General features: G+C 50.0%; 1 protein-coding gene across 1 annotated transcript; it reads left to right on the plus strand.

The window, feature by feature from the left end:
• The first annotated feature begins 4,078 nt into the window (after window positions 1-4,078).
• On the plus strand, window positions 4,079-9,129 carry LOC147678083 (transcription factor HES-7.1-like). Its single transcript, XM_086946563.1, has 3 exons — window positions 4,079-4,123; window positions 4,537-4,632; window positions 8,590-9,129. Exons 1-3 carry the CDS (start codon window positions 4,079-4,081, stop codon window positions 9,127-9,129), a joined length of 681 nt encoding a protein of 226 aa, XP_086802689.1.
• Window positions 9,130-11,825: the final 2,696 nt, after the last annotated feature.

Below are 11,825 nucleotides of genomic sequence, written 5' to 3' on the forward strand. Positions count from 1 at the left end.
TAAAAGGGTGGATGGGTGAGTGAAAGCATGCATGAGTGAAAAGGTGGATTATGAGTGAGTGAGTGGGTGGATGGATGAGTGACATGATGGATGGGTTGATGAATTGATAAATGCAAGGGTGAATGGATGGACGAATGAGTGAAAGGGTGGATGCAAGGATGGATGAGTGAGTGAAAGTGAGGGTAGATGGACAAAAGGATAAATAGATGAGTGAAGGAGTGAAAGGATAAATGGATGAGAGAAAGGATGGATGAGTGATAGAGTCAATGGATGGATTCATGAGTGGATTAGTAGATGGATGAGTGGGTGGTTGGATGGAAGGAAGGATGGCTAAGTGAAATGGTTGATGGAGAGAGGAAGAGAGGATGGATGGATGACTAAAAGGGTGAATGGGTGAAGGGTGAGTGGATGGATGAGTAAGTGAAAGGATGGCTGGATGGGTGAAAGGGTAAATGGCTGGATGGATGAGTGAATGGATGGATGGTTGGAAGAGAGGATGGATGAGTGTACAGATGGATAGGCTGAAAGCGTGGATGAATGGATAATGGATGGATGAGTGAAAGGGTGGATGGAGGGATGGATGAGAGAAATGATAGATGGAAGGATGCATGGTGGATAGATTTGCAAATTGCTGAATATGTTTGGATATGGCTGGGCTTACTTATATACTATTGTGCGACCTCTGATGTGTCTGTAAAACGTATCCAATTGTCCTGAAGTTTTGTCCTGAATTTTGACCTCCTGTCCTGAATTTGTGTCCTGAATTTCGACCCTTTGTCCTGAATTTTTACACTCATTGTCCTGAATTTGCACCAATGCCAGTTGGTCACCCTAGATAGAAGCAGCAAAATACCAGTCGGGCGACACGCTATGCTAAGCACAGATATTTTGCTTATGTGCTTTTAAGCCACGCCCTTCATTACATTGACCACGCCCCTTTGAGCGACCCCCTCCCCCGGTTTTTCCATCCCACTTAAACCGATGGATGGATGTGTGAGTTTGGTGAATCTGACAAAGAAATGAAAGGAGGAGGGCTGGTTTGGGCATGTTTGCCACGGTTACTTTTGGTTCCCCAGTCCTGCCCTGCTGGGCACTGCGTAACACATCATACAATCAGAAATTGTAAATAGATGTAAATTATTTGCAGGTTTCTGGTTCTGTTAGCAGGAGGTGCATTATTTGTCTGGATTTGTTACAAGGTTAGGCAACCCTGATCATTTCTAATTATTGCTGGAGATTCTTGATTACGCTGTTTCGTGGTGTTGTGTTCTGTGAGGGGGCAATACAAAGATTTGAATGTAGGGGCGGTGGCGGCTGGGGGAGAAAGGGGGCGAAAAATGCAGAAAGGGCGAATCAATGTGAAAAGGAGGCGACAAATGATATGGGGAGAGATACTAGAACAATGAAAGCACATATGAACAACTATTGAGGGGCACTGACAGGAAGCAAAGCACGCGTCCCCACCGGTGTAGCCAAGTAAGTCACACGTGGAACATACAACACTTAAGGGTCCTCTGGCTGAGCATGTGGTCTGATGGTGAAGTGGGTGCCTTCCAATTCCCCCCGCCCCCAACAGGAAGAAGTGCTGGCGACACGAGCCGAGAGGTGTCACTTTCTGCACTCCCACCGTCCACGTGGCAGGTGCGGGCGCAAGGGTGGGGAGGGCTGCATGACAATGGACCCGAAGCGTGCAGACATCAAAAGAATATGCCAGGGTGAGAACGAGGCACAAGCCTGTCCGAGACACCCCCACAGGAGAACCACAATCCCTTCATCTAATGTGCGACCGACCTCCGCGTCACAGAGTGCTGTCGGCACCACTCTAGCCTCCCCCCCACCCCCCCCCCCCCCCCCCCCACACACACACACACACACACACACATCCCCTGCATTAAAATAGCCATGCGTAAAGTACTGGGAAGCCACAACCCCGAAAAAAAAACAGCACACACAGGCCTTCCTGCACCGCTAGCATTTCCTCCATTAAATGTGTCGTGAGCGAAGGGTCCGAGGGCCCCGCATAAATCTCTACGCACTGACCTACCTGTACTACGAATACTTCTCTGCGCCACACACATTCCCTACATGTAATGTGTTATGGGCGTATTATCTGGTAAACACTCCTCACAATGCATGTACCTGCCCGTATTACAGGCTCGTCTGTACCGCACCAAGCAAACTAGGTTGTGCCCCTCTCTGCGTCCCACAGTGCTCTGGTCAGCACGAGGACGCATCTGCACCACGTCAGCGTCTGCACGCACGTCACCGACCTCTGAACTCTAAACGCGCATCACTGCACCAGGCTCGCGCCTCTGAGCCATACAGGACTCTCTGCCCCACACGGCCCCTCGGCGCCATACTGGACTCTGTACCACGCTGGCCTCTCTGTGCCACACTCGTCTCTCGGTACCACACTCGTCCCTCTGAGCCAAAGTGGGCTCTTTGCACCGCACTCGCCTCTCTGGCCCATACAGGACTCTCTGCACCGCACTCGCCTCTCTAGCCCATACAGGACTCTCTGCAATACGCATGGCTCTCTGCCCAGCACCACCTCTCTTTGCCACACTGGTTGCCCTGCACCTTGAAGGGCTCCTTGCACCACACTGGACTCTGCACCATACTGTGCTCTTTGCACTACACACGCCTCGCTGCACCATCCAGGGCTTTCTATCCCTCACCTTTTCAGTAAGATATTTCGACTCTGCGCTACTGCCTGTTGCCACGTTGCACCACACCGGCCTGTCTGAACGTGATGGGCTTCGTGGCAATGCACCAGCCTCCCTGTAAAAGCCTCACTGCACTGAGGCCACTACGCCATACTCTCTCCATACAGCACGTAGACGTTGCTGTAAGGCCCTCTCAGCTCTGCACCACATAGAACACTGCACCACACAGGCCGCTCTGCACCACATGAAACACTGCACCGCACAAGCGCTCTGCACCACATGAAACACTGCACCGCACAAGCCGCTCTGCACCACATGAAACACTGCACCATACAAGCCGCTCTGCATCACATTAGACACTGCACCACACAAGCTGCTCTGCACCACACGAAGCACTGGACCACACAAACCGCTCTGCAGGGTACCACTTGGAACACTGTCCACACAGATCACTCTGCAACACACAGGCCGCACTGTACCACATGGAACACTGCACCACACAGGCCGTTCTGCACCACACAGGCCGCTCTGCACCACACAGGCCGCACTGCACTACACAGGCCGCACTGCACTACATGGAACAATGCACCGTACAAGCTGCTCTGCACCACACAGGCCGCTCTGCACCACACAGCCGCACTGCACCACATGGAACACTGCATCACTTGAAGCTCTCCACTCGGTCAGCATCACATAAAATGCGTCACCAGACGGGCTTCTCTGCACACAGGATTGTCTGCAACGCGCTGCATTTGGGAGAAAGGCCGCTGCAAAAATTAGCTAATTAGGCTTTTTAAAAGAGTTTGCTGCCTACGGTTTACTTTATAAACAAACTCCCTTAGACATAAAATTCATGTTATCAATTAATGTGGTGTATGTCAGGAACGACATATCCTGTTAGCCATATCTATCTAACTTGATGTACAAATGTGTCTATTATACGCCCTGGAGTTAAAATACTTCCTGTGTTTAGAGACAGAAGCAACACAATCATGCAAAACTGGTTCGCGCCGTTTTACGCATCAGACTTAAGTTTCTTTAGCAAGGATTGGCTCGTGTTCCTCATCACCAAGAAGAATTTCTGATTTTTTCTTCACATATGTGCTTTTGATGGTCTGCTTTGCCATCCTTTCTCCTTGAGTGGATTGAATCTCTATGGGATAAAAGAGGGGCGCGGGAGGGGGGGGGGGGGGGCTGCCCTTTGGTGTGCGGGTTTACAGGGGGTGATTGCCGGCACGCTCGCGGCGGCATCTCTAAAGGCCGAGAGACAAAGGGCAGGCAGGGCAAGGTGTGAACGGCCTCTGCCCTCCTCCCCCGGCTCCCATAAAGCCGGCCTCCCCCGCAGACCCTCAGACACATTCACTCCTCTGCCGCTGCAGAGCTGCTTCCTGACCTCGCTCCCACTCGCAGCCATGAAGAAGTCATCCCCCGAGAGAGCCTTCAAGGGCATGAGAAAGGTACATGTCCGATCAGCCTCCAGTCCTGGTGCCTTGTGCATCCTCCAGCCCCAGCTCCCTGGTGACCCTCTGAGTTCACAGCCCTGGCTCCCCTTGGGCTCGAGACCTTTGGGGTCACAGACATCGGCTCTTCTTGTGTCATGTACTTTTTAGGGTTGACATAATTTGCTTTCTAGGAAGGCGCGCTCTTTGGGTCACGTCCCCATCACCCCCGGCACTGCTTCCTTGGTGTGGCGCGGCCTGTTGGTTCACTGAGTCCCGTTCTTCTAGTGTTTTGCGCTGCTAGGCGTCATACTGCCCCAGGGCCCCGCGGCCCTGGTCTCTCACAGTCTCTGGCTGCAGAGGCTCCGCCCCTCGCGCTCCCTGGATGCACAGCTTGGTCCTAACGTGCCTTCTCTGCGTTTTCCCCTCAGCTCCTGAAGCCCGTGGTGGAGAAGCGGCGACGAGAGAGGATAAACTCGAGCCTGGAGACTTTGCGGATGCTGCTGCTGGAGAAGGGGCCGAACGAGGTGAGCATTGACCCAGTGCACTCTAAGAATGAATCTGACTGCTGTCGTAAATAGTGTTTCCTGCGCGTGTGTAGAGCCCTCACTGTGGCCCCGTGAACTCTGGCCGGTGTGCGCGCAGTGGGCCCAGGGGCCAGCGCGCACGGTCCGGGTGGCCTCTGTGCGCCGTCGCTGTGCCAAGTGCGCGCCATCGTCAGGGATGAGAGGACTTGGGGGTCTGCAGCCCCCCTGATCGGGCTATTTTCGGGGAACCGCTAGGGGTCGGGAGTCGTTCGAGTTTCCAGAGGAGGCAGGTTCAGAAGGAGAGAGGCTACCCGCACACCTCTTCTGGCGCTGCGTTAACGTGATCAGATAGTTTGGATTGTGTGTGCCAACAGCGATGATGGGTTTCATGTCTGTTTTAAGTTACTCACATGCAGGGGCTTAACGGAACCCTCCCTCCCTGCGAAATAAGAAGAGGGGGCCACTTTCCCCCTACATGTCACAGATTCGCTGTTAGCTGAATGGGGGGGCACCCTGCACCGGAGGGGCTGCAGGGATCTTCCTTACGCCCCAGTCCATATGATTATATAGCGTGACGCTATTTCCTTGATGTGCTATAAGTGTTTGCTGTCACGTGGAGTCAGTCTGTGGTCGGGGGACTGACAGACTGACAGAGAGCGGGCACCAGGGTCGACGAACAGTGCATCAGGGACCAGACAGGAAGATAACTCTTGGGCCGGGGCGCATGGGAAGGGGCCTATACGAGGATACGCGAAGTGCCATAGGGTAAGGAAAGGGGCCGGCCATGAACCGGATTCACGGCTCGCTCAGCGAGCTTAGTTTCGCCGCTGACACCTGCTGAGATCTGCAGCGCACGAGGTTCAATCCGGAGGTTGTGAACTCAGACGTTCATCCGTCGCAGGTCGCCAAATCGTATCTTATTACGTTGGCGCTGGAAGCAATAGGTGCCACTACCATTGTTATAGCGTTTAGAAACCCCGAACAGCTGTTAAGCGCACTCTTGCATGGGAGCTGTACGAATACATGGAAAGGAGAGCTGCGCACGAGCGCATGGATGGAAGGTGTGTCAGCGCGGTGCGTGACACTGGCAGGGAGCGCTAAGCATGACGTTAGGGGCCAGGATGGGTGTGCGAGGGCGGTGTGTGCCACTGTGGCAGAGAGAGAGGGTCGGATACCGCCACCGAGGTCACGGCGGGGGTAGGTCCGGGGGCTCGTGAAGTGGTAGAGACGGGTCTTTAACAGAGCCCTCACCCTACACCACTTGGAAGGGGAGGGGTCAGTGGTTGCAGGCCGCTCTCCCGGGCTGCCCAGGCCTGTCACTCCAAGTTCTTAAGTCTCAGTTACTGAAATATGTGCACCCCGTCACTTTAAGGATGGCTTGGTACGGATGTGCCCGTATGTTAGTCTGCGCGTGCTCCAGCGCTGGTTAAACCGCTGCTTGCAGAGTGCCCCGTGCTGGGAATAGACTGCTAGTTTCAGAGTGCTGGGGAGTCTTTTGAGACTGCCAGTTCGAGGGAGCTCCTGTACTAGTTACACTGCAAGGTTCTCATTGCATCAGTGCTGGGTGCAATGCTTGTTTGAGAGTGCTCCGGTGCTCATTACCAGATTACTAGTTGGAGAATGCTCCTTTGCTGGTTAGATAACTAGTTTGAGAGGCTTCTAATGCTGGACAGGTAGTTTCCGAGTGCTCTAACAGGGGTTGTAGATCGCTGATTTCAGCTTGGTGGTTACTTTCAGGGAGTCCAGTCCTGGGTCGTGTACTAGTCTGCCAGTGTTCAGTGCTGGTTTGATTGCTCGTGATGTCCCATTGATAGCTTTAGAGTGCGCGCTACTGGTTAACTTGCTAATAAACGAGGCCTCCAATGGTGGTTAGCATGTTACTTTCAGGGTGCTCCAGTGGTAGTCCGATTGTTCATATCAGGGAACCTCAATGCTAGTTAGTTGGATAGCGTGTCAGAGCTGGTTTCAGAGTGATCCGGCGATGGCTTGATATACTTTCAAAGTGATTCTGTGCTGGTCAGATTATTAGTTTGAGAATGTTCTGGTTTTGGCAAGACTGCGCTAGTTGGAGTGCTAGTTGTAGAGTGTTGCAATGCTTGTTCGATTGCTAGTTCAGCCTGCTCCAGTGCTAGTTAGACTGCTAGCTCCAGTGCTAGTTAGTTTTAGAGGCTCCAGTGCTGATTAGATTTGCAGTTTTTTAGGGTCCCCGTGATGACTAGATCTCTAGTGTTGCTTAGTTCGCTAGTTTCCGAGTGCTTGGCTGCTCGTTATATTGCTAGTTTCAGAGTTATCCTACACTAGGCAGATTGCTATTGTGAGAGTGGCTTCGTGCTGCTTCGATTGCTACTCCCAGAGACCTCCTGTGCTCGGTAGATTGCTCATTCCCGAGGGCTCCACTGATGGTTCGATGGTTAGGTCTAAAGTGCTTTAGTGTTGTTATAGTTAGAGCACGAGCTCCAGAGATTGCTAGTCTTTTTAATCCTCCATCGCTAGTTTGGTTGCTTCTTCGAGAGTGCTCCACTATTGTTAAGGTTAATGGTTTCAGAGTGCTCCACTACAGGTTACTTTGCTAGTTTATCGTGCTCCAGTGCTAGTTGACTTTCTAGTTGTGCGTGTTCCACTGCTAGTTAGCTTGCTAGTTCTGCGTGCTCCAGTGCTAGTTAGATTGATTGCTAGTTTATCGTGTTCCACTGCTAGTTAGATTGCTAGTTCTGCGTGCTCCACTGCTAGTTAGATTGATTGCTAGTTTATCGTCTTCCAGGGCTGGTTAGCTTGCTAGTTTCAGTGTGCTCCAGTGCCACTGAGGTTTGTAATTTCTGAGAGCCTTAGTGATGATTAAATAGCTGGTTTTAGAAATCTCCAATGCTGGTTAGTTTGCTAGTTTCAGGGTGCTTCGTTATAGTGCTAGTCTCAGACTTCAACTGTGCTGGTTACACTGCCAATTTCCGAGGACTCCATTAATAATGAGATAGGTAATTGCAGAGTGCTCCACTGCTAGTTAGAGTGCTAGTTTCAGAGTGCTCCACTGCTAGTTAGAGTGCTAGTTTCAGAGTGCTCCACTGCTAGTTAGAGTGCTAGTTTCAGAGTGCTCCACTGCTAGTTAGAGTGCTAGTTTCAGAGTTCTCCATTGCTGGTGTTTAAATGCCCCATTAGATTGGTTGTTTGTTTGACAGTGCTCCATTACTGTTCAGGTTGATAGTTTAAGAGCGCCCTCCTATAGGTTAGTTAGTATGCAAATGCTCCAGTGTCGCTCTAGCACTTCTCTGCTAGTTGGATTGTTCTTTTGAGTGTGCTCCAGTCCCAGTTATAGTTGTTTTGTGAGTGCTCAGTGTGTGTTAGACTGTGATGTGTGCAGTCAGAGTCTGGTTAGACTGTAACTTGGTTAGTGTTCCAGTGCTAGTTAGATTGTTACCTCGGGAGTGTTTAGGTCTGGTTAGACCACCACTCCACCACTTTGAGAGCTCACCACTCCGCATTAGACTGCCACTTTGACACAGCGACTTGAGAACACGAGCACTTGTAAATTGTCACTTTGAGAGCGCTCAAATGCTACCCAGGCTATCACTTTGAGATCGGCCCAGTGTTGGTTAGACTGTCGCTTTTCTGTTATTATTTGTACTGTCACCTTCAGAGAGCTCCAGTGCTGGTAACACTGTTACCTTGTGTCCTTCAGTACTGGTTAGACTTATACATTTAAGAACACTCTAGTGTTGATTAGATTATCAATTGCACAGAGCTCTGATGCTGAATAAACCATCACTAAGTGCCATCATTAAGTGCGGGTTAGAATAATTTTGATGGCCCCACAGTGCTGGTTGAAGTGTCACTTTAGCATCACTCAAGCTTTCATGTCCTCTAACCCTGGTTGTATGTTTTTTAGGGCATGTGCCCATCTGTGTCATCTTCACTGTATCATTCCCATGTTCTCATCCAAGCATTATGTCTCTTGTTTTGCAGAAGTTAAAAAACCCCAAGGTGGAAAAGGCTGACATTTTGGAAACTGCGGTGCAGTTTATCAGAGCCCAAAACCAGAGCCTCGAGCCCCTACCTGATGAACGGCAGATCCACCAAGCTGGCTACCACGACTGCCTCCAAAGAGCCGCCTTCCTCTTGAATGCCAACCAGAACATTGCACCGGAGAGGAAAGCTTTCCTCGGTGGATACTTCGCTTCATGCCTCAACCAGCTGCAAAGCTCCTCTATGCTGCTCCCACCTGGGGCCAGCTCATTGAGAACTACAGTTCATGAACCCCTCCCGGAGACCGGCGCAGCCCTTTTTGGAGCATCTTCAGAGAGACAGCTGGACATATTCTCATCCACAGAGAACCTGCCTTCTCATCCCAATAGGTTTGCTGAGATGCAGGCCCCACCACAGCCATCTTGTGCGCATCATCAGAACTACCAAAATGGCGGTCTGCACACCAGCCGGACTGTTGGACCCCAAACAAACAATGACTCGCCAGCTCTGATCTCTGCAGTGTGGAGGCCCTGGCCTTAGGTGCACGCTGTGTCTGGTGACCAGCACCAGAGAGGTTCTTCTTCTTGGAATGGACGTCCTTCAGAAGGAAGCTCGCATGTGTTGTGTCTTTGCTCAAGCGTGCAGGCATCTTGTTTAGATAAGATGTGGAGAACTGAAGCAAAAGGCAATGATACCTCTGGTCAAGGTCTGGAGCTCTAGAGGTCTAATCCCTCTGGATTCTTGTAGGTCTCATGGCTGTGTGAAGAGACATCTTTGTGGCTTAGTACAAGGATGCACCACATTCCTCCCTAGGTACTTGTTTCAACCATTCACCACATGGGCAGTGATGGATCCCATGGCCTCTCCCTTTTGTACCCTGTGGTATGTAGCAAGCATTGTTGGCCTCAGTAAGTAGTTGAATCAGAAACACCTCACAATATCCCCTGTGGTTACTAGTTCTAGATAAGGCATCACATTATGTTGAACTGGAGGATGGCATCCTCTGCATCCCTTTGAATGGCAATGAGGGGTAACCAGAGGCAGAACAGCTGGACAGTGGATCCATGCCAGCTTTCATGACCTCTGTCCGTGGCGCGGCATCCTTCCGTACTCTCAAGTACATCACATGTTGACTATTTCTGAGCTCAATCAGATGACTTATCTTAGACAGTTCTCTGCCATTCTAGCCGTCGATGTGATGCAGAAGCGTGGTCACTGGATGCCTCGAGTACCTTGAGGTACTACAGCCCCAGGCAATAATTCCCCCAATCTACACTCATAAGGCAGGGATGATGTTTTCTAACATTTGCCAAATATGGTGTTTTTTTATTGGGGAAAATGTTTTTTTTTGTATTTTCAGTTTTTTGAGCTTTGTGTGTAACATGATCAAAGCTTGGTGTTTTTGTAGATTTTGTTTGGGGCCCCACTGGTTCATAAGCCATCCTGAGAATGTTTGGACCTAATGCACAATGGCACAAGTGTGTAGAGGAGGGCACAGGGCAAGACCTCTTTGACGTGGAGGTGTGGTGGTCAATGAGGCTGCGAATTTGATCAGCATTGAATGTGCCACCGCCACAAGGAGACCCCAACAGTCACATAAACATATGTTATCTCTGGCATGGTGCCCCACACATAAAGGAATGGAACGATGAGCCCTGTGCTATATGCGCCTCCAATACTTGATCTGCAACACAGTATTGCTTATGAAATGTTAGCCAAAGATAATGTTTACATATCTCCATGTCCCCATTTAGGTCACTTGCTTCTTTGCACATGTGTTCTATTGCCTAACAGTAATGGGTTTTTTTATTTATATTTTTGCATATACTGTGATAATTGTAAATATATTTTTCTAATAAAATAATGTAAACTTTTGTTCATGTTCTGTGGCATTTGTCTGTGTGTGGTAAATTCAACAACCCAAACATGTCTCATAGATGTTTGTGCTGCATATGTTCTCACTGTCCCACAGATAACTCTGCAGTGTATGGTCCATGTGCGGCTAGTAACTTCTCTGCTGTCTTGTCTGCATAGCCAGATGTAGCTCTACACTATGCAAAAGGCAACTCTACTATGTATGTATCATATACGCCTGTATAGCCAGAGTATCCTGTAGGTGCCTGACAGATGACTGGACAGAGATTATTATTATTATTATGGGTTTGCAATGCGCTAGAATCGACTCCGAAGGAGTATCTCTGCGCAGTAGACCGCTGGGGAACCCGTCCTGGCTTTCCCTGTGAGATGGTCCCTACTGGGTATCTCCAAGGTGAAACCAGGCATCCCCGGCATATGTGGGGGGCCATTGTGGAGATGAGGAAAGCTAATGCCCAGAGTTGCCGAGTGTGATGCCTGGTTAGGGTAGGCACCGAGATGAGAATTATCGAGTCCGCTGACCCTGGTCCACGACCCTGCCGCATCGGGAATTGAACCCTGGTCCCGGGCCGTCCTCTGCTCTCTAGTCTGCTGCCTCTAACCAGTGAGCCACACCACTCCACAACAGGAAATGAGTGCAAGCACCACCTCAAAGAGACTTTTAGGCAGTGTTGGCACTCATTTCGTTTTATCCCCTCATATCACACACAAACTGAGAGGAGCCCCCTAGTAATGCAATATCCACAGAAAGAAAAGCAAGACCACAACATAAAACACAGTGGATCAAGACACTACTCAAACACATCTCTTTCACTATGGTAATACATCTGGCTCACCAGAACTAGCAACAAACCCCATTCCAAATCAGCAGAATTAGGATCAAGTTGCCCACCCTTACCATCTGCAAAATCAGAAGCAAATCACCACATCAACAGAATTAGGAGCACCCCCCACTACATTAGCAGAATTAAGAGAGCACTTAACCCCCACATCAGCATAGTAAGTAGTCCTCCATCCTCCACATAAGTTGAATTAAGAGAACACTTTAACTCCCAACATCAGCAGAGTAGGTGGTCCTCCATCCCCCAAATCAACCAAGCGCATACCTCAACCCTACATCAGCAGAATTAATAGAACATCTCAGTCCACACATTAACAGAATAAGGAGCACACCCACCTTTAGATCAGCAGAATTAAGAGAACACTTAACCCCCACATCAGCATAGTAAGTGGTCCTCCATCCCCCACATCAGCAGAATTAGTATGCCTCCACTCCACATCATCAGAATTAAGAGAACACCCCAATCCTCACATCAGCAGAAATAGACATTGATCTCCGTCACCACATCAGCAAAATGATG

The sequence above is a fragment of the Lissotriton vulgaris genome, chromosome 12 (genome assembly GCF_964263255.1).
Source record: "Lissotriton vulgaris chromosome 12, aLisVul1.2, whole genome shotgun sequence".
Taxonomy (NCBI): domain Eukaryota; kingdom Metazoa; phylum Chordata; class Amphibia; order Caudata; family Salamandridae; genus Lissotriton; species Lissotriton vulgaris.